The sequence below is a fragment of the Rhinoraja longicauda genome, chromosome 17 (assembly GCF_053455715.1).
Source record: "Rhinoraja longicauda isolate Sanriku21f chromosome 17, sRhiLon1.1, whole genome shotgun sequence".
Taxonomy (NCBI): domain Eukaryota; kingdom Metazoa; phylum Chordata; class Chondrichthyes; order Rajiformes; family Arhynchobatidae; genus Rhinoraja; species Rhinoraja longicauda.
The window spans coordinates 3,645,654-3,669,506 of NC_135969.1; the positions used below are offsets into that span (position 1 = coordinate 3,645,654).

A 23,853-nucleotide genomic window follows, 5' to 3' on the forward strand; every position below is an offset into this window, starting at 1 on the left:
TCCAATGCTTCCACTATTTCTAGAGCCACCTCCTTAAGTACCCTGGGATGCAGACCATCAGGCCCTGGGGATTTATCAGCCTTCAGTCCCATCAGTCTACCCAAAACCATTTCCTGCCTAATGTGGATTTCCTTCAGTTCCTCCATCACCCTAGGTTCTCCGGCCCCTAGAACATTTGGGAGATTGTGTGTATCTTCCTCAGTAAAGACAGATCCAAAGTAACGGTTTAACTCGTCTGCCATTTCTTTGTTCCTCATAATAAATTCCCCTGCTTGTCTTCAAGGGACCCACATTTGCCTTGACTATTTTTTTCCTCTTCACGTACCTAAAAAAAGAAGGGTCCTGTTCCTTTTCTCCAGAGATGCTGTCTGACCCGCTTAGTTACTCCATCTTTTTGTGCCTGTCATCAGCACATAAGCTGTTCTTGAGTATGGTGATAAATGCTTTCAAACATTAGTATCTTCTGCAGAGCAGCAGAGAGCAATGACTGGGATCCAAGTGGTCTTTAGTTATGTGTAGGAAAGAACTACAGATGGTGGTTTCAATCGAAGCTAGACACAAAATGCTGGAATAACTCAGCGGGATAGGCAGCATCTCTTGAGACAAAGACCAGAGATACTGCCTGGCTCGCTGAGTTACTCCAGCATTTTGTGTCTATCTTCGGTCTCTAGTTATGATGGTTGCTTTACCAAACTTGTACCAAAGGGTGTTCTCCACCTCTGCACCATTCATACAGATAGGGGTGAGTACTCCACCCTACTTCCTAAAGTCAATGACCAGCTCCTTTGTTTTACTGATAGACAGGGAGATATTGTCTCCTCACATTAACATCTCTATCTCCTTTCTGTACTCTGTCTCGTCACCTGGAAGATATAAAACACTGCATTTTTCTTAGTTACTTCTCCACTTGGGCATATTTGCAATGACTTCATGTGTTATCCACACCATGGCGTTTAAGAGGATTTTTGATAGGCATATATAGGTATACAGGGAATGGAGGCAAATGGACCATGTGCAGGCAGATGAGAATACTTTACCTTGCCCTCAGGTTCAGCACAGACATTGTGGGCTGCAGGGCCTGTTACGGAACTGCAGATGCTGGTTTAAATCGAGGATAGACGCAAAATGCTGGAGTAACTCAGCGGGACAGGCAGCATCTCTGGAGAGAAGGAGTGGGTGACGTTTCAGGTGGAGACCCTTCTTGATCTCGATTCAAGAGAGAGCTAGATAGAGCTCTTAAGGATAGCGGAGTCAGGGGGTATGGGGAGAAGATAGGAACGGGGTACTGATTGAGAATGATCCGCCATGATCACATTGAATGGTGGTGCTGGCTCGAAGGGCCGAATGGCCTACTCCTGCACCTATTGTCTATTGACTCGAAACGTCGCCCATTCCTTCCCTCCAGAGATGCTGCCTGTCCCGCAGAGTTACTCCAGCATTTTATGTCTATCTTTACTTTTCTACGTTCTATGGTAATCTGGCTCATAGATGGTGAAAACCATTCTCATTGCACATATTAACACAATTTCACACTTCTTATACAAGAAGCTGATACACAACAAATGGATTAAAGGATCCTTGCACTCAATGACTGATAGTGAAGATGCACATCCATTGTCTAAATACTTGACAGTCACTCCAATTTTCCATGCACCTGCTATAATCTCTCTGCGCCACAATTCCTCCAATTTAGCTGTTTTCCTCTGCTCAATGTGCAATTGAGATTGAGAGCAGGAACGTATATGCTAGATAGACACAAAACACTGGAGTAACTCAGCGGGGCAGGCAGCATCTCTTGAGAGAACGAATGGATGATGTTTCTGGTCGAGACCCTTCATCAGACTAGTTAGGGAAAAGAGAAACGAGAGATATGGACAATGATGTCGAGAGATAAAGCACAATGAATGAAAGATACGCAAAAAAGGTTACGATGATAAAGGAAACAGGCCATTGTTAGCTGTTTGTTGGTTGAAAAAGAGAAGCTTGTACAACTTGTAGTGTAAGAAAATAACTGCAGATGCTGGTACAAATCAACGGTATTTATTTCACAAAATGCTGGAGTAACTCAGCCGGTCAGGCAGCATCTCAGGAGAGAAGGAATGGGTGATGTTCCACCCAAAACATCACCCATTCCTTCTCTCCTGAGATGCTGCCTGACCTCCTGAGTTACTCCAGCATTTTGTGAAATAAAAGCTGGTACAACTTGGTTGGAGGGAGGGATAGAGAGGGGAAAGCCAGGGTTACTTGAAGTTAGAGAAATCAATGTTCATACCACTGGGCTGTAAGCTGCCCAAGCGAAATATGAGATGCTGTTCCTCCAATTTGCATTTAGCCTCAATCTGACAATGGAGGAGGCCTCGGACAAAAAGGTCATTGTGGGAATGGGAAAGAGAATGAAAGTGTTTAGCAACTGGGAGATCAGGTAGGTTTAGGCGGACTGAGCGAAGGTGTTCAGCAAAACGATCGCCCAGTCTGCGTTTGGTCTCGCCGATGTATAAGAGTCCATACCTTGAACAATAGATATAGTAGATGAGGTTGGAGGAGGTGCAAGTGAACCTCTGCCTAACCTGAAAGGACTGTCAGGGTCCCTGGACAGTCGAGGAGGAGGTATAGGGACAGGTGTTGCATCTCATGCGGTTTCAGAGGAAGGTACCAGGGGAGGGGGTGGTTTGGATGGGAAGGGATGAGTTAACCAGGGAGTTGCGGAGGGAACGGTCTCTGTGGAAGGCGGAAAGAGGTGGAGATGGGAAGATGTGACTAGTGTTGGGATCCCGCTGGAGGTGATGAAAATGTCGGAGGATTATGTGTTGTATGCGACGGCTGATGGGGTGAAAAGTAAGGACTAGGGGTCTCTGCCTCTGTTACGACTAGGGGGAGGGGGAAGGGGAGCAAGGGCGGAGCTGTAGGGTACCGAGGAGACACGAGTGAGGGGCACATCTATGATGAGGGAGGGGAACCCCCGTTCCCTAAAGAATGAGGACATATGCTAGGCCAGTTTAATTGCATGCCATGAAGTGTATTCGGATTTTGCAGCAGCAGACGATGCATGTCATTCACTGGCCTGCCACACGGAAGCTATATAATGTAGAAAAAAGACACAAATTTCAGGAGTAACTCAGCGAGTCAGGCAGCATCCCTGGAGAATATGGATAGGTGAAGTTTCGGATGAGGCCCTTTCAGTTTAAAGAAGGGGCCTGATCTGAAAGGTCAGGATCCTATCCATGTTCTCCACAAATGCTGCCTGACCCGCTGAGTTACTCCAGCACTTTTGTGTCTTTTTTTCATGAACTATATAATATATCTTTCCCAGGACAGGAGAATTTCCAAGCAACAATACACAGCAAGTGCTGGTTTTCAAATTATGTTTGCAAACAAGCTAATTTAAAGTCGAAATTGGAATGTATTGGTTCTGCATATCTTTTATGGTTCCTAAACTTGCGAATAGAATTTAAGGTTTACTTTCATATCAAGCTTGAAGCAATTATTTTGACTTTCTAGAGACATGCAATGGTTGCCCACCCACTCATTCCAAAGGCAAAAACAAGTTGGCTCCCTGCACAGTCTTAACCTCAGAGAGAACAAACATTTTTGATTAATATCTTCATTATGGAAAACATCCCAAACGTTTATTTTAAATGAGCCAAAAAATAATTAACCATTAATTAAAGGCTAAAATATTGGGAAAGTATGGTTTCTTATTTCTTACTTTTGTACATGATCCAACCATTTGTAATCATTGAAAAATATAAAAATGCAAGAATGTTCAAAAATATTTTCAAAATGTGATACATATTACAGATTGCACTGTATTGCACATTTTGCTATTTGGCATTCATTGCTTTATTTGTTGTTATATATGGGATTAGTTGGCAACATTAAATGGCAATAAACTAATCTGGTTTCAATATCCAGTTTTTATTGCGATGTGGTCAATTTGTCAATGATTTGATTTGGAAGACAAAAAAAATTAAGTTCTCATCTCAGAAGTTCTCAATGTTTTGATGGTTTGATGGTGGCGCAGCGGTAGAGTTGCTGCCTTACAGCGAATGCAGCGCCGGAGACTCAGGTTCGATCCTGACTATGGGCACAGTCTGTACGGAGGGCCGAAGGGCCTGTTTCTGCACTGTATCTCTAAATCTAAAATAAATCTATATACAAGGTGATGAGGAGACTGATTTTCACCATTTCACCACTTTGCAAAAAAAAAGGCAGCATTCGGTTTATTATAATGTACACTGATCAGCCAAAACATTATGACCACTGACGGGTGAAGTGAATAACATTGATTATCTTGTTACAATGGCACCTGTCAAGGGGTGGGATATATTAGGCACCAAGTGAACAGTCAGTTCTTGAAGTTGATGTGTTGGATGCAGGAGAAATAGGCAGGAGTAAAGACCTGAGCGACTTTGACAAGGGCCAAATTGTTATGGCCAGACGACTGGGTCAGAGCATCTCTGAAATGCAAGGCTTGTGGGGTGCTCCCGGTCAGCAGTGGTGAGTACCTACTGACAGTGGTCCGAGGAGGGACAAACCACAAACAGGGTGGGTGTTGGGTGCCCAAGGCTCATCGATGCGCGAGGGCAACAAAGGCTATCCCTTCTTGTCCGGAACGACAGAAGGTCGACTGTGGCACAAGTCACAGAAAATTTTAATGGTGGTCACGGGAGGAATGTGTCACAATACACAGTGAATCGCACCCTGCTGCGTATGGGGCTGCACACGGAGGACCAACAGCAAATTAGGCACATGGTCATAATGTTTTGGCTCGTCGATGTATCTGTTCTGCCCATTAATTCGCTGCTCTGTTTACAAACTGTCCATTTGATCCAGGAGACATTATTTTTTCTGGTACTCATATTAAACTCAAGTCCAGTTAATAAATACAAGTGGGGATTAAATAATATTGATGCAGTTTTCAATTATATACTGACAACACCATATCTTGATCACGTTCATCAATAGTGGACAACAGGTTCTAAGGTGCTCACGCATCTGCCAGTCAAAGGAATATTCCTTTCCTCTCTGGTCGAAGGCATTTGGAATAATGACTTCACAGGAACTTGCTTCTTTTGACAAAAGGTTTGAGAGCAAAGTTTCTTGAGGGAAGGTATGGCTAGGAGTTACAGGAGGAGGAGAAGGAGGAATAATAATGAAGAGAACTCTTTCAATTTGCTCATTTTCCAATGAGCATAGGGATTCTTTTCTCATCACAGAAAACAATCTTTATGTCTGGATCCAGGATCACACTCCCACAGGTTTTGGCAACAATGCAGACGGAGACTTACGTTACCGAGGCAGCAACTAAGGGATGTATCACAACCAAGAAGAGATTTTATAGCACACACTCCAATAACAATGGTAGTCATGGTCACGCATGTCCACAGCCTCTTCGCCTATGCTCTATTTAAGCTACATACAATCACAATGCACATCACAATAAATCTGACTTGTCTTGAACAAAGGGACTATCTCCAATGTAAATCAGTATGCACTTGGTGACTAGCCCTGTATAAGTATATTCATTCTCATTTCTCCCCTGAGAAGTAGTAAGGCAGGCTTGCACAAGTTATACGATTCTTCAGAATGGCTACTCAAAACGAAAGGGCAATCTTTGGGCTAATGATTTACCAAATTCAAATGGAGATTCTGTTAAGATCTTATCCATTGATCAAGTAACAGCCTTAATGAATGGACAGTTTAAGCCTTCAGATAATCTTTCTGATGCCTGAATGTTCTGAAACTTCCAAAGATGTTGACGGTGGTATCTTCCCTATCGACAAGTGAGTGCAGGGTTGCTTGTCTCCTTCGATTGTGTATCGGCTTTGATGCAAGGAGTGTGAGATTGTGTTCGTATTATGATATCATGAGAGGTAGAGTCATAGAGGGGAGATACATTTCCTCCCGGTGGATGCAACAAGGACTACAAACCATCATGGCTGCCAGCAAAAGACTACAAAACAGAGAGAGAGAGAGAGAGAGCGAGAGAGAGAGAGAGAGAGAGAGAGAGAGAGAGAGAGAGAGAGAGAGAGAGAGAGGGAGAGAGAGAGAGAGAGAGAGAGAGAGGGAGGGAGAGAGAGGGAGAGGGAGGGAGAGGGAGAGAGAGAGGGAGAGAGAGAGAGAGGGAGAGGGAGAGAGAGGGAGGGAGAGAGAGGGAGAGGGAGAGAGAGAGGGAGAGAGAGAGAGAGGGAGAGAGAGAGAGAGGGAGAGAGAGAGAGAGAGAGAGAGAGAGGGAGAGAGGGAGAGAGGGAGAGAGAGAGAGAGAGAGAGAGAGAGAGAGAGAGAGAGAGAGAGAGAGAGAGAGAGAGAGAGAGAGCAGCAAGCTACAGTTTTGATTTAACTACCTGTTTTGGTTTTGTGTACCTGTCTGCAAACAATTAAGTTTACCTGTTTTTGGAAAAGACTAAATATATGGAATTTAAGTTTGAAAACAAGAACTTTTCTGTCTTCATTTCCGGCACCCACACATCCCAACCTTCAAGAGAAAAGCTCCTGACCTCTCAAGACATCACAGTATGTACAATGGCAAAGATTGTTTTACATCTGTGGGCCAGATTACCATGGCGTGGAAAGCACAGGAAGTCACTGCAGCCACGCCCAAGAGGGACGTAACAGAGAAAAGTGCAGCATTTGAGTTCAAGAAGAAAACAGGTGCAGCGGGGTCTTCATTCTTGATTACCCGAGAGCTGCGGGAAGTGGGAGAAAAGGGATCAGTGGCGGAGAGGCAATGATATGAGTCTGTTCATCTGTATGGAAAATTAAAAAGATATGAAAGGGGGTCGCTGCTTGGTATTCTTGATAAAATTAATGCATTTCTTTCAGCGCTATAGTCAGATCCTGTTGCAAATATTAATTATATTACTTAACTTGTCCCTGTGTTTGCGTACTAATTTGCGTTACTGCTTGTCAACCATCTGCTGGAATGGGCACCATTGTTTTGTTGTAAACCTCCAGTATTTCCATGGCTGCCTCTTAAACCTCACCTCACATCCGGAATCTTGGAATCATCCTTGATCAAACCCTCTCCTTCGACAAACACATCAAACACATCACAAAGACAGCCTTCTTCCACCTCAAAAACATTGCCCGTCTCCGTCCATCCCTCTCCTCCACAGCTGCAGAAACCCTCATCCACGCCTTCATCACCTCCCGTCTGGACTACTGCAACAGCCTCCTCTATGGCGCACCCTCAAAAATCATCAATAAACTTCAATACATTCAAAACTCCGCTGCCCGTCTACTCACACACACCTCGATCCGTGACCATATCACCCCTGTCCTTTATAAACTCCACTGGCTCCCCATCCCCCAGAGAATCCAGTACAAAATCCTCCTCATAACCTACAAAGCCCTCCATAACCTGGCCCCATCCTACCTGACCGACCTCCTCCACAGGCACACTCCCACCTGCACCCTCCGCTCTGCCGCTGCCAATCTCCTATCCCCCCACATCCGGACTAAACTCAGATCCTGGGGGGACAGGGCTTTCTCCATCGCTGCTCCCACCCTATGGAACTCACTACCCCAAACCGTTAGAGACTCCCCCACACTCACCACATTCAAAACATCGCTGAAGTCTCACCTGTTCAGTACTGCCTTCAACCACTGAAGGTCACCTCACCTACTGTCTCCTTTCTCTGTTCATTTATTTATTTACTTATTTATCTATTTATTAATTTCCCTATGTTCTCAAAATCTCTGTAAAGCGTCTTTGAGTATATGAAAAGCGCTATATAAATAAAATGTATTATTATTATTATTATTAAATCCCCAAACCCCCTCAAATATGTGTCAGCCACAGAGGTGTTCCTTCCCTTGTTTTGTCCACCTCTTACTTGCAGGTATAAGATAACACATCCACAAGATACTCTGCAGCAGTGCTTAATTTCTTTAGTTTGGTTTGATTTAGTTTAGTTTATTGTCACGTGTACCGAGGTACAGTAAAAAGCTTTTGTTGCGTGCTATCCAGTCAGCGGACTGACGAGACATGATTACAATCGATCAATTTACAGTGCAAAGAAACGTGATAAGGGAATAATGTTTAGTGAAGAAATGTTGCTGCAGAGTAGAAATTTTAGAGTGTGGATGGACACACGGTGGCACGGAAGTGCGGCACGGTGGCGCAGCGGTAGAGTTGCTGCCTTACAGCGAATGCAGCGCCGGAGACTCAGGTTCGATCCTGACTACGGGCGCCGTCTGTATGGAGTTTGTACGTTCTCCCTGTGACCTGCGTGGGTTTTCTCCGAGATCTTCGGTTTCCTCCCACACTCCAAAGACGTACAGGTATGTAGGTTAATTGACAGGGCAAATGTAAAAAATGTCTCTAGTGGGTGTAGGATAGTGTTAATGTGTGGGGATCGCTGGGCGGCGCGGACTCGGTGGGCCGAAGGGCCTGTTTCCGCGCTGTATCTCTAAATCCAAAATCTAAAATGCTGGAGTACTCAGCGGGCCAGGCAGCATCTCTGGAGAGAAGGAATGGGTGACGTTTCGGGTCGAGTCCATTCTTCAGACTCCAAGAGTGCGGAGTGATTGTAATGTGTGATTGCAGATCTGCTTCTGTGGCTAACACAAAAATAGTCGCCTGGGTTGGGCACCATCTTAGAAGCATATTCCCTCCAATTAAATAGCAATTTGCCTCTGGGAAAAGAGAATTCATGCTGACAGCTTTGCCTCAAGTTGTGAAGATGTGGAGTGGCTCAGAATGTACAAAGGTTCTTTGTTGACTCCAGAGAGTGGCCATTCGCCACGTCTCGCGGTGCTCAGCTCCTGCCTGCTCCCTGCTGGAACATGAAAAATAACTCCCAAAAGCTTTATTTTTATTTACCTGAAGACCAAAATTTATATTTACCTTTGCCTTTTTTGCGAGAAATTCCCTTTGAAAGCAACAGTATTGATGATCGCTTTTTTCCAAGTGCCATCCTGACTGATTTACTTTGCTTTAGATCTGCACAGATTTTCCTGACGGTGAACAAACAAATCGCATGATAGTTAGAGTAAGTTATTTAAATCTTGCACATTACAATATGACAGATTTACTAGTAGGTGTGAAATTTTACTTGCGTATTTTAAGTTTTATTATCATGCTGTAGGTAACTATTGTGCACTGTAACTAGGGTTGCCAACTATCTCACTCCCAAATACGGGACAAGGTGACGTCACCGCCTCGCGCCCCACGTGACCTCACCCAGCCAGCGGCCACGTGCTCCCACTCCACCAATGACGGTCGCCCGGGCCGGGAGGTGGGTTGTTACGGAACCTCCATTAGGCGGCTCCCGGGCCTCCGGACCTACACTGTCCGCTCCTACACTGTCCGTGCCTACATTGTCTGGGCCAACTGTGTCTGGGCCTACAGCGACCCTCCCCACCGGGCCTAATACGGGACAAGGGCAAACCAATTTAGCCCAAAATACGGGATGTCCTGGCTAATACGGAGCAATTGGCAACCCTATCCAATCTTCTATCCCTGCGAGTTCCTTGCCTCTAATACCACAGGCTCCTATCTTGTTTAGCAGCTTGACGAGTGGCACCTGATCAAAGGCCTTCTGAAAAACCAAGTAAACAACATCCACTGACTCTCCATTGTCTATCCTGCTTGTTACCTCCTCAAAGAAACTCTTAAGTTTGTCAGGCAAGGTTTCCCCCTTAACAAAACCGTGCTGACTTTGGCCTATTTTTATCATGTGCTTCCAAATACGCCAAACCCTCATCCTCAAGAATGGACTCTAAAGTTTCATCAACCACTGAAGTCAGATTAACTGGCTGATATTTTCTTTTCTTTTGTTTGGCTCCCTTCTTAAGCATTGGAGTTTCATTTGTGATTTTCCAGTTCTCTGGAACCACTACTGACTCTAGCGATTCTTAAAAGATCGCTATTAATGCCTCCACAACCTCTACAGCCAGATCTTTCAGGACCCTGGTGTGCAGTCCATTTGACATCCACCTTCAGACTTTTCAGATTCCAAAGCAACTTCTCTTCAGCAATATTCACTTTTGCCCCCCGATTCTCTTGAATTTCTGACACATTGCTGCTGTCTTCCACTGTGAAGACTGACACAACAATCTTACTTAGTACATCTGCCATTTATTTGTTCCCATTACTCCTTTTCCAGCATCATTTTCCAGCGGTCCAAAGTCCACTCTGATCTCACCTTTACTTTTGTATATCCAGTAAACCTTCGTTTTAACGTGGTCACGGTGGTGCAGCGGTAGAGTTGCTGCCTTAGACAATAGACAATAGGTGCAGGAGGAGGCCATTCGGCCCTTCGAGCCAGCACCGCCATTCAATGTGATCATGGCTGATCATTCTCAATCAGTACCCCGTTCCTGTCTTCTCCCCATACCCCCTGACTCCGCCTTCCTTAAGAGCTCTATCCAGCTCTATCTTGAATGCATTCAGAGAATTGGCCTCCACTGCCTTCTGAGGCAGAGAATTCCACAGATTCACAACTCTCTGACTGAATTTTTTTTTCCTCATCTCAGTTTAAATGGCCTACCCCTTATTCTTAAACTGTGGCCCTTACAGTGGCCCTTACAGTGAAATGCAGCACCGGAGGCCTGGGTTTGATCCCGACTACGGGTGCTGTCTATACGGAGTTTGTACGTTCTCCCCGTGACCTGTGTGGGTTTTCTCCGAAATCTTCGGTTTCCTCCCACACTCCAAAGACGTACAGGTTTGTAGGTTAATTGGCTTGGTAAATGTAAAAATTGTCCCTAGTGTGTGTAGGATAGTGTTAATGTGCGGGGATCGCTGGTTGGCGCGGACCCAGTGGGCCGAAAGGGCCTGTTTCCACGCTGTATCTCTAAACTAAACAGACCCCTTTATGATGGATTTTGGACATAGCGCATGGACCTGTCTGATGCCATCCTGACTCGCCAGGACTCGCCAGGCCTCGCCAGCCCAGGCATCCGATGCCAGCCCCCACTTGCAAGGTGCACCAGCAAACCCTTCTTCACCCATCACTGATACGGTAGGCGAGATGGCTGTTGTCGTGGCTCACAATGTAGCCCCTGGAAACAGTGCTATCCATCATTAAGTCCATCAATTGCCACCTCATATGCCTTCCACCCTAAACTCAGCTCATATATTGTGTTACCACTCCCAAGTCCAGGACTTTGTTATTTCCAGGCATGAAAATTCTAATTTACCAGCATGTCTCCCTCTTTCTCCTCTCCATAATCTCTAGATCCCGACTTCTAATTTGCACCAAGCCCCCTTCACTTACCACCTCTGCGTTTGCATTACATTAGCTTCTGATGTGCAACAACTCATCCAAGTTTTCAAATCCTACCATGTCTATTCCATATAACCTCCGGGCGTACACCTGCCCGAGTTATCCACACCTCCAATTCTGGTGACTTAACATCCCCATGTTCAATCCTCCCACCACTTTGCCTTCAAAAATCATTCCTCCTTTTTACCTCTCATTCTTCAAGACAATCCATTGAAACAAACTCTGATAAATCCTTTGGACACCTGCCCTAATATTAAATCCAGAAAAGTTTTCAATTCCTAGTGTGGGAAAGAAGTGATGGAATGAGAGATCACGAGGCAATGGTTTGCTTTGGAGTAAATGTGGTTCATAAAACCTGTGTAACGCAAGCATGAACTTCAAAGAATAACCCTGTACTTTGATGTCAATGAGAAAGTGAGAATGCGTGTGTTGCCTTTGAAGAAAGATGCCGTGAAGATCTAGCAAACTTTGTGTGCTTGATATTAACTTGTCCGACTTTGATTGTTGACAATAGCACAAATAAATTGACATACAATGACATTAAACCAAATAGATGAAATGTGGAATATGAAAGTAACATTTAAGAGGCATTCGGACAAATGCATGAACAAGCAGAAATAGAGGGATATGGACCTTGTGTCGGCAAATGTCATTAGTTTAGATTGGCTTTAAGGTTAGTGCAGATGTCATGGCCTGAAGAGCCTGTCCTGTGCTGCACTGTTTTCTGTTCTTTATGTTCTACATAAGGCATAAAAGGACAAAAGGAAAAATAACTAAACAGTTACAGGGACATGGTGACTTCTACTGTGATAAACTCCCCAATGAAATCAATTGACAATAGACAATAGGTGCAGGAGGAGGCCATTTGGCCCTTCGAGCCAGCACCGCCATTCAATGTGATCATGGCTGATCATTCTCAATCAGTACCCCGTTCCTGCCTTCTCCCCATACCCCCTGACTCCGCTATCCTTAAGAGCTCTATCTAGCTCTATCTTGAATGCATTCAGAGAATTGGCCTCCACTGCCTTCTGAGGCAGAGAATTCCACAGATTCACAACTCTCTGACTGAATTTGTTTTTCCTCATCTCAGTTTAAATGGCCTACCCCTTTTTCTTAAACTGTGGCCCCTTGTTCTGGACTCCCCCAACATTGGGAACATGTTTCCTGCCTCTAACGTGTCCAACCCCTTAATAATCTTATACGTTTCGATAAGATCCCCTCTCATCCTTCTAAATTCCAGTGTATACAAGCCTAGTCGCTCCAGTCTTTCAACATATGACAGTCCCGCCATTAACCTAGTAAATTAACCTAGTAAACCTACGCTGCAAGCCCTCAATAGCAACAATAGCAAGAATTGGTATAGTTTAATTTTGATAATCACAAAACAAGTTGTAAATTAGCACTGGATTGTACTGAGCTTAGAGTTATTCAACAAACTAACTCCATGAGAAAGACACTGTGCCTCACTAAACTGTGCTACAAAAGCATCATTAGAATAAAATACAAATTCCTGTTCAGAAGAAATTCCTATTCAAGAGAAACCATGGGAAACAGCCTTAAAATTAAACCCTTTTGCAATATATATTATCTCCTAAGAAATGATATATCTGATAATGGAAGGGTGCAAATATCATATTCACTCAACTGACTGCAAATTGATGACAAGCAATTGGTAAAATACTATTCTGAAAAGCTGGTCTGCCTGCTCCTCGTGAACCAAGTGGACAATGTTTTATATTACATAAAAATGACCACTTAAAAACATCACAAGGCCATGATTCCATTATACGTTCATTACAAAGCTAGAATTTATTAATTTTTTAGAGGTTGAAAACATTGATGCTCAAACCGTTAAATATTTAAACTTATCGCTGACAGATGATCAATCCCAATGTCAGGAGCTCAGCCAATTTTCAGTACAAAGGAATTGCCAACACCTGCTTCACATTATCTCTGTAAAATATAGCCAGTACCTGACCTCCCCATGCACCCGTCTCAGTGACAGCTCTAGCTTATGCTGCTGAGTTCTACTCAAAAGTTAAATGTCAAAATGACTAACCGCACAGACAATATCATCCTACAGTTTGGCCTTCCGTGAGGTTTAGGATGAACAAACTCATCAGGAAGGCTGGCTCCGTCATGGGGGCGGAGTTGCATTCATGGGAGGTGGTCTTGGAGGGGAGGATGCTCCTCAAACTGCGGAGCATCTGGGACAATACAGCTCACCCCCTCCATGACACACTGGCCAACCTGAGGAGCACCTTCAGCAACAGACTGGTTCCACCAAGATACAGCACAGAACGCCACAGGAGAGCCTTCTTCCCCATGGCTATCAAACTGAACAACTTCCCCTTCTGTCGTGACTCCCCATCCCCCCCCCCCTCCCCCCCCCCCCCCCAATCTTTACACATCCCCAATCCTTTCCACTCATCAGTTTAATTTCATGTATATTGTGTTTTAGACTGTTGGCAGATCAATTTCCCTCCTGGGATAAATAAAGTCCTATCATATTTTATCGTATCATATCGTATGAAATTATGTTACCTTGGATCATCCAACACCAATAATTTTTTTATTAAAAGATCAAATTTTTCATGCTACTTTCTTCACTAATCATACACTACAAACTTCTGTACATATTGTGTAGAAATATCTGTATGGAATTTGAGTTGTGGACTTTATCATGCAAACATAGTGATGTATACTACGATATTTTACCAAGTTTTCTTTGACAAATTGATTACTAATTTTAACCTACGGCTGCATGGTCAGGAAAGAACACTAGGCAGAAATTCAACAATAATTTCTCAACACAGCCACAAATACTTTCGATTTTCCAATATTTGTGATCAACTCGCTTTTCATCCCCAGATGTATTTATAAATTTAGCATTTGGATATCTGATAATTAACGCGTCCTTTCACTTCACTTGGCTAGGCAAAATACTTATCCCAAACATTTAGATGAATGAAACAGCAAGGTCACAGGAAGAACATGCAAACTCCACAGAAACATTTAGATTAATGTTAAGTGACTCGCTGTTCCATTTGGGACATCCAGTGGAATGACCCCCTATTGAACAACCTTTTCTGAATCATTAAGGCTTGGAAATAATTTTCTGCATACATTTCTGAGTATTGTGTAAATAACTGATATGGTTATAACTACTCTCAAACAGCAGTCTGATGCATCAACAATCCTGAAACATAGAGTGCTAGAGTCATGGGTGCATCGGCCCACTGAGTCTATGTTGACCATCATGACCTAACTGTACTCGTCTCATTTTATCTCCCCTCCCTCCCCCTCAAATTACTACCAATCATCTACACTCACACTAGAGGCAATTTACAATGGATGATTATCCTACAAACCTTTTGGGACGTGGAAAGAATCTACCGAGGAGAAATTGCAAGGTCACAGGGAGAGCATGCAAACTCCACGCAAACAGCACCTAAGGACAGTATTGAAGCTGGAACCGTAAGGCAACATTTCTGTCGGTGTACTACTATACCAGCCAGATACCCAATACCCACAATCAGGTAGCAGTCAGGTGCTGGAAGACCAAATGATTGTTACAAACTCCCAACTTAGAAACAGTTAATGCTTATGCTTTGTGATGACATTGGCTACTGGCATCAATTTTGATAATCCCTATTGTTTAGGGATTATCAACATTATTAGGGAAACAGAATGATCAAGGAAAATTTGTGATCACAAATTCAAATTATTTGCTTCTAAAACTATTTAATTCTATGCATACGAACAACACTTGAAGGAAGTTCCATGTAGTGTAGCAGTGTCATTGTGAAATACTGCCCAAATAACCAATGTTAATCGATATCAAAGGTAGACACAAAGTGCTGGAGAAACTCAGCGGGTCAGGCAACACCTCTGGAGAGAAGGAATGGGTGACCTTTCAGGTCAAGACCCGTCTTCAGATTCGACCCAAAATGTCACCCATTCCTTCTCTCCAGAGATGCTGCCTGTCCCATTGAGTTACTCCAGCACTTTGTGTCCACCTTCGATTTAAACCAGCATTTGCAGTTCTTTCCTACACATTATTCAATATCAATGTTGGAGTCTGACGAGGGGTCCTGACCCGAAACATCTCCAGACACGCTGCCCAACCCGATGAGTTAATCCAGCACTTTGTGTCAATCGATGCTTAATTACACTTTCATAATGATAAAAATGGGTACAGGCACTCCCAAACTTACGTAATAGGCGACCCGTGTAAACTCGCACTTATGTAAGCAATTCTTTAAGCCCACTGATTTATTTCCGAGTTGTGCTTCTCGGTAATCTCGGTGGCAGTGCGCCACTACCATCACACGTGGCCGTTTCCGCCAGCCAGTCAGCTGTTCCTGTGGATACTCCCCCGTGGTCTCAGCGGCTGACCTCCCGCTCAGTCTCCACGTCGAATAGTAAATTACGCAGTAGTACTGGAATTCTCTGCCTCAGAAGGCAGTGGAGGCTGGTTCGTTGGATGCTTTCAAGAGAGAGCTGGATAGAGCTCTTAAGGATAGCGGAGTGAGGGGGTATGGGGAGAAGGCAGGAACGGGGTACTGATTGAGAGTGATCAGCCATGATCGCATTGAATGGCGGTGCTGGCTCGAAGGGCTGAATGGCCTACTCCTGCACCTATTGTCTATTGTCTATTGTCTATTATTTCCGACTTATGCAACATCTGGCTTATGCAAGTATCCATGGGACGTAACCCTTACGCAAGTCGGGGAGCGTTTGTACTCTCCAGTTTTTGGCAGGTTTACTGTATTGCCCAGTGCATATATGACAATGGTCATTCTAAAAAGTGAACGCCAATTTTACCTCTGTTGTTCCTCCTCGAGATTTCCTTCAGCTGCTGGAATGCCCAATGCGAAAAATGATCCTAGAGAGAGAAAGAGAGAGAGGGGGAGAGTCATTGAGAGTGATACAGCGTGGAAACAGGCCCTTCGGCCCAACTTACCCACACCGGCCAACGTGCACCAGCTACACTAATCCCACCTGCCCGTGTTTGGTCCATATGCACCGTTCCCAATGTGGGGTCCTGTACATTGGTGAGACCACACAAAGACTGAGAAACCATTTCGCTGTACACTTACGCTCGGTCCACCAAGGCCTGCTGGATCTCCCAGTTACTAACCACCTAAAATCCCCTTCCCATTCCCACACTGACCTTTCTGTCCTGGGCCTCCTCCATTGCCAGAGTGAAGCCACACGCAAATTGGAGGAACAGAAACCCACATTTTCCAAGCTTTCCAAGGGAATGAACATTTAATTCACCAATTTTATGTAACTTCTACAAAAACCTCCCTCCCCCCACTAAAAGCCTGTTAACCAGCTACACAGTTCACAACTATGTATCCCTCTTGGGGACACACCTGTCGGGGAACCTCCTTGCCCAAGGTCATCTGTTGTCAGCCCTGATTTATCCTGCTTTTCCTCCACTCTCCCTACTACAATCAGTCTGAAGAAGGGTCCCGACCTGAAATGTCACCTATTCATTTTCTCCAGAGATGCTGCCTGACCCACTGAGTTACTTCAGTGTTTTGTGTCTATCTTTAATATGTTTTAATACCAGCTACAACTACCTTAAAGGGTTACAAGGTTGGCGTAGTTCAACAGTCAGTAGAAATAAAGATAAAATGGTGTGTTTGGGGATTTCCAGCAATTTCATTAACTGTTAATTACGCTATAATTTGTTCGATTGAATGTCAAGTTAAAGAATTCCCATAAGATCATTCTATCATTATATTTTCTAGTAAACTCATTTGAGGGAGATGTTGGGGAGGGTAATCTACATTAAAGGAAATGTTACCTAACATTCCATTGTTTGAAAAGTGTCCCATGAACACGTTCAGGAAGGCAGAGTATTATCTGAATGGTGTCAAGTTAGGAAAAGGGTACGTACAACGTGATCTGGGTGTCCTGGTGCATCAGTCACTGAAAGGAAGCATGCAGGTACAGCAGGCAGTGAAGAAACCCAATGGAATGTTGGCCTTCATAACAAGAGGAATTGAGTATAGGAGCAAAGAGGTCCTTCTGCAGTTGTACAGGACCCTAGTGAGACCACACCTGGAGTACTGTGTGCAGTTTTGGTCTCCAAATTTGAGGAAGGATATTCTTGCTATTGAGGGCGTGCAGCGTAGGTTTACTAGGTTAATTCCCGGAATGGCGGGACTGTCATATGTTGAAAGACTGGAGCGACTAGGCTTGTATGCACTGGAATTTAGAAGGATGAATTATCGAAATGTATAGGATTATTAAAGGTTTGGACACGTTAGAGGCAGAGAACATGTTCCCAATGTTGGGGGAGTCCAGAACCAGGGGCCACAGTTTAAGAACGGAGATGAGGTAAAAAAATTCAGTCGGAGAGTTGTAAATCTGTGGAATTCACTGCCTCAGAAGGCAGTGGAGGCCAAGTCTCTGAACGCATTCAAGAGAGAGCTAGATAGAGCTCTTAAGGATAGCGGAGTCAGGGGGTATGGGGAGAAGGCAGGAACAGGGTACTGACTGAGAATGATCAGCCACGATCACATTGAATGGCGATGCTGGCTCGAAGGGCCGAATGGCCTCCTCCTGCACCTATTGTCTATTGTCTATTCAAACAAAAAGTCCTACAATATTCATGGAATAAACAAGTATTACCCCATATGCACATTTTTTATTTGCTTTTATTTGTTTTCAGAAAATAAATGGCAGTGGAGAGATCTTCTACTGGACTTTCTCCAGTAGTCCAGAACTGTACTGTTTTATAAAAGGTAAAGTTTCTGTTTACTTTAGTAAGGTGTATGACACGGTCTCTCATAGCAAGCTGGTCCAGAAGATTTAAGATGCAGGCATCCACAGTGACTTTGTAGTTTGGATTTAGAACTGTCTTACCCATAGAAGACAGAGGATAGTGGTGGAAGTATATTATTCTGGATGGAGATCTATGCGGTGTTCTGCAGGGATCAGTGGTGGGACCTCTGTTGCTTGTGATATATTATAAATGATTTGGATGAAATTGTAGATAGTTGATTAGTAAGTTTACCAGACAACACAGAAATTGGTGGAGATCTGACCAGCGAAGAAGGCAGCCAAAGAATACAACTCAATACAGACAATTTATAGATATTGGTGGAGAGATAGCAGATGGAGATTATTGAAGGCAAATGAGAGATGCTGCATACTCAGAGGTCAAATGTAAGGGGAAAGTCTACTTTACTTAAAGTATACAGTTAACTGCAGGGCCCTTAACAGCATTGATATACAGAAATATCTTGTAGTCCAAACCTAAAGCTCTCTGAAAGTACCGACACAAATAGATAGAGTGGGAGATTTAGGTTTAGGTTTGTTATTGTCATATGTACTGAGGTACAGTGAATAGCTTTGTTTTACATTCTTTCCAATCAAATCAGATAATACTAAACATAAATACAATCAAGCGAAATTTAAGTACAATAGGTAGAGCAAAGGGAAAGACATACAGTGCTAAACATCCAAGGACGTACACACCACTGGAGATAAATGGGTCTACTGTGGATAGGGTGAGCAGTTTTAAATACTTGGGAGTCCGCATCACAGAGGATCTGACATGGGCAACGCACATTGCCACACTGGTGGGTAAGGCAAAGCAGCGCCTTTACCACCTTAGGCAGCTGAGGAAATTCAGAGTGTCTCTGAGGATCCTTCATTACTTCTACTCTGGGGCTGTAGAGAGCATCCTGTCCGGCAACATTACAGTCTGGTTTGGGAACAGCTCTGCCCAGGACAGGATGGCCCTGCAGAGAGTAGTGCGTTCGGCAGAACGCACCATGGGAACTACACTCGTCCCCCTGCAGGACCTATACATCAGGAGGTGCAGATCCAGAGCAAGCAAGATCATGAGGGACCCCTGCCACCCCAGTAACGGACTGTTCCAGCTGCTACGGTCAGGCAAACGCCTCCGCTGTCACGCTGTGAAAACGGAGAGGATGAGACGGAGTTTCTTCCCACAGGCCATCAGGACTGTCAACTTTTATAACTCCAGGGACTAAATTTTGTCTACACTATATTAACTTTATTAACTTTATTTATGTGCTGTAACTGTAATTCTTTTTTGTGCACAATCCGCAGGCATTGCCACTTTCATTTCACTGCACATCGTGTATGTGTATGTGACAAATAAACTTGACTTGGACTTGGACTTAGAATATAGGTCTCAGCATTATAGCGCTAATGTTCGAGAGGCAATGTCCAATGAGGGAGAGGAGAATCAGACAGTACTTTACTCAAGAACAATTCAGAAGCCTGATAACAGAGGAGAAGAAGCTGTTCCTGAGCCTGGCGGTGCGCATTTTAAAGCTTCTGTATTTTCTGCCTGACGGAGAGAAAGAAGGAGGAATGCAGGGGTGGGACAAGTCTTTGATTATGTTGGCTGCTTTCCCGAGGCAATGTGGAGTGCAGATGGAGTCAGTGGTGAGCAGTCTGATGCGTGTGAAGGACTGGGCTAAAACCACAACTCTCTGCAATTTCTTGCGGTCTTGGCCAGAGCTGTTCCCAAACCAAATTGCAATGCTTCCCGATACGGTACATCAGTAGAACCTTGTAAGTCTTTGGAGACATGCTGAATTTGCTCAGTCCCATAAGGAAGTAGAGGCATGAATGTGCCCTTTTGGCTGTTGCTTCAATTTGGTTGATCCCTAACAAATCATTGGTAATATTTATGCCAAGGAACTTGGCGCTCTCAAACATTGGATGTTGATTGGGACATGTGCACCATCACATTTCCTGCAGTTGATAACTGGCTCCTTCATCTTGCTGCCATTGAGGGAGAGGTTGTTGCTCTGAGACTACCTTACTAACTTCCTATCCATCATTATTCATGATCCAACCCACCACAGTGGTGTCGTCTGTAAACTTGTAGATGGAGTTCGAGCCAAATTTGATTGTTTTGGGGACTGAGAGCACATCCTTGCAGGGCATCGGTACTGTGGGAGAGGTGTTGTCACCTATCCTTGCTGGTTGTCATCTGTGGGTCAGAAGGTAGAGGATCCAGTGGCAGAGCGGGATGCTGAAGAGGTGTATGGTATACACGTCTTCATTGGTCGGGGAACTGAATTTTTAAAACTTTGTTTTGGCCGCATTTGGAGTATTGTATGGAGTTCTGGTCACCCCATTACAGGGAGGATATGGAAGCTTTGGAGATGATGAAGAATAGGCTGCTGCTTAGATTGGAGGGTATTAGAAATGTTGGCCAAACTTGAATTGTTTTCTCTGGACCATCGGAGTCTGAGAGGAGAAGTTGATAAAATTATTAGAGGCAATGATAGGATAGATAGAATCTTCTCTCCCTAGAGTTTAAATCTCAAACACTTGAGGGCAGAGCATGAAGGTGAGAGAGAAAAAGTTTAAAGGGAGATATGTGCGATAAGTTTTCTTTGCATATAATAAGTGCCTGGAACATGCCACCAAGAGTGCTGGTGAAAGCATACAGTATACAATAGGAGTGTTTAAGAGTTTGTTTTTACAGGCACATGCAAATATATGGAATGGAGAAACGTGAGTCATGTGCAGGCGGAAGCGATTAATTTAATTTGGCATCATACTTGACAAAGACATCGTGGGCCAAAGGGCCAGTTTCTGGGCCAAAGGGCTATACTGTTCTATGTTTGTTCTTCAGTATTCATGTAATTAAATAAAATCTGCAGTGCCAATCGTGCCAGTATTTTGTTTGGGTCCTCTGATTCTTACCTGATTCAAGAATGATGGGTTCCAACGGCAAAGCACCTGTTTCTTTTTTGGTTGTCAAGAGGGGACTGAAATCCAACAAGTTCAATTGCTCCTGAACCAATTGTTTTGTACCACCTGCCAAAAAAAATCAGTTAGTCAGAAAGATTGTATAGTACCTCAGAATGCAGCACTAATTTAAGCCCATCTGCTTTACAGCATGTTCCAAAACAGACTATTGGTATGGTGGTTATTAACATTTGTCCTAACACAAAAGACACAGGATGTTCCAGTTGTTTCCCATTCTTTACTTGGTTTCTCCTTCATAGACAATAGACAATCGGTGCAGGAGTAGGCCATTCGGCCCTTCGAGCCAGCACCGCCATTCAATGTGATCATGGCTGATCATTCACAATCAGTACCCCGTTCCTGCCTTCTCCCCATATCCCTTGACTCCGCTATCTTTAAGAGTTCTATCTAGCTCTCTCTTGAAAGCATCCAGAGAATTGGCCTCCACTGCCTTCTGAGGCAGAGAATTCCACAGATTTACAATTCTCTAACTGAAGAAGTTTTTCCTCATCTCCGTTCTAAATTGCCTACCCCTTATTCTTAAACTGTGGCCCCTGGTTCTGGACTCCCCCAACATTGGGAACATGTTTCCTGCCTCTAACGTGTCCAATCCCTTAATAATCTTATATGTTTCAATAAAATCCCCTCTCATACTTCTAAATTCCAGCGTATACCAGCCTAGTCGCTCCGGTCTTTCAACATACGACAGTCCCGCCATTCCGGAAATTAACCTAGTGAACCTACGCTGCACGCCCTCAATAGCAAGAATGTCCTTCCTCAAATTTGGAGGTTTAATGTTATAAACTTCACTATGGACAAAACATGTTTGCAGGCCAATCAACTCCTCCAACATTCTGCCAATTTTCATGCATATTATTAATAGTAATTGAGGAATATTCATTTAAAAGGCACTATTTCATTTAAAATTGCACGGTCCTTTTTTCTCTAAATCCGGTAATCTAATCAGCATCATTTCTTTATGTATTTAAATGTTAAAAGGAATTTTTGTTACGCAAATATGATCATTGCAAAGCGTAGGAATGAACTACAGATGCTGGTTTATTCCAAAGACTGACACAATGTGCTAGAGTAACTCAGCTGGTCAGGCAGCATCTGTGGAGAAAAAGGTTGGGTGGCGTTTTGGGTCGGAACCCTTCTTCAGAATGAAAGTAGAGGGGGACCGGGGGGAACTGGTGGTAGGAAAAGGCCAGAGCAAATGGATGGGATCGAGGGAGGGAGGTATAACGACAGGTGTTGCATCTCCTGCGGTTGCAGGGGAAAGCACCTGGGGAAGGGGTGGTTTGGGTGGGAAGGGATGAATGAACCAGGGGGGTTGTGGAGGGAATCGTCTCTGCGGAAAGCAGAAAGGGGTGGACGTGGTAAGATGTGACTCGTGGTGGGATCCTGTTGGAGGTGTCAAAAATGTCAGAGGATAGTGTATCACCTTTCACCCTTTCAGCCATCACATACAACACATCATCCACTGACACTTTTGCCACCTCCAAGGGGATACTACAAATAATCGCATCTTCCCATCTCCACCCTTTCTGCTGTCTTCATGTTTTGCTTGGGCAGCATACTACCCAGTGGTAGTAACGTTGATCTCTCTCATTTCAAGTAACTTCTGCATTCCCTCTCTCTCCCCCCCCCCCCCCCTCCCCCCCCCCACCCTAGTCATCCTACCAGTTCCACTGTTCGCATCCCTGTATCCCTCTGTTATCACCTCTTCCTCAGCCCACAATGGGACATTGTGGGCTCCACCTTTCCTTTTTCAACTGTTGCCGGTTCTGATTTGTTCGGACCATTTCATACCTCCAGCCCCTTGTCTCCCCGTCTCCCCCCCCCCCCCCCCTCACTTTCAGTCTGAGGAAGCGTTGCAACCCGAAATGTCACCCATCCTTTTTCTCCAGAGATGCTCCCTGACCCGCTGACTTATTCCAGCATTCTGTGTCTATCTATGATCATTGTAATGCTGTCTATGCCATGGTCAATGGTTTTGTACATTTAAAAAAAGGAACTTCTCATCTTTTACAATATTTATCATTGATACAGCTGAGAATTGCATATTCTCCTTCTCACCTTGAGTTGCTCCTTCCTTGTCCAATTGATTATGTAAATTCTTAGGGCGATCAAACTTGGCCTTTGGGCTCACTTTTTCTTTACCCTCCCATATCTGAAGTGTCATTATATGGGGGACAAGTGTTAACAGCAACTCCTTCGTGACAGGCAGCTCCATGTAGTGCTTGAAGACAAACCACCTCTGTTCACCATCATTCCAGGGCTTTAAAACCTGCAGTTCATTGAAACTGGGTTACAATTTTCAACAGGGCTTAAATATATTTGTAAAGCAAGCAATATCGTATTTCTTTTATTACAATGAAAATAATAATTATCCTACAAATAAAGACAAAGAAAGGTCTCAAAAATGATTGATTCAATTGCAATCATGTGGGAGCCTAGTTTAGTTTTGCTTTAGGTTCGTTTATTGTCATGGGTACCGAGGTACAGTGACAAGCTTTTATTGCATGGATGGTTTGAATGGTTTACATGTTGCATCCGAGCAATGTATTCTCCAATTTGTTCTCTGCTCTCTGCTTAATTTCCCCTTCAATGTCATGCAAGCTACAAATGGGGACAGAATACATCGGCAAACCTGTCAACTATTGCAGCAACAACACACATTATTTCCAATTTTGTCCATAAATCTTCACATCTCTTCTGTGAACAATACATTCTTCCTTGTGTCACATTTTTGACTCAGTCTTTCCCATCGTAAATTCCATTGTCAATGCTGCTATTGATTCATATATTCAGCTTCATGCTTTCTTGATGAACCAATTTAATGACACAAGCTGCATCCTCA

At 44.0% G+C, this 23,853-nt stretch overlaps 1 protein-coding gene across 4 annotated transcripts in view; it reads right to left on the reverse strand.

The window, feature by feature from the left end:
• The window catches only part of cfap92 (cilia and flagella associated protein 92 (putative)), a 123,777-nt gene that overhangs the window by 71,314 nt on the left and 28,610 nt on the right, over nucleotides 1-23,853 (reverse strand). For 3 of the 4 annotated variants that reach the window (XM_078413956.1, XM_078413957.1, XM_078413955.1), the window contains exons 5-8: nucleotides 23,070-23,280; nucleotides 20,946-21,059; nucleotides 16,059-16,119; nucleotides 8,849-8,958 (exon numbers count right to left, since the gene is read on the reverse strand). In XM_078413956.1, the coding sequence (XP_078270082.1) occupies nucleotides 8,849-8,958; nucleotides 16,059-16,119; nucleotides 20,946-21,059; nucleotides 23,070-23,280 (496 nt within the window). Of the gene's footprint in view, nucleotides 1-8,848; nucleotides 8,959-16,058; nucleotides 16,120-20,945; nucleotides 21,060-23,069; nucleotides 23,297-23,853 lie in introns of all 4 variants that reach the window. The other variant, XM_078413958.1, reaches the window with a different exon arrangement.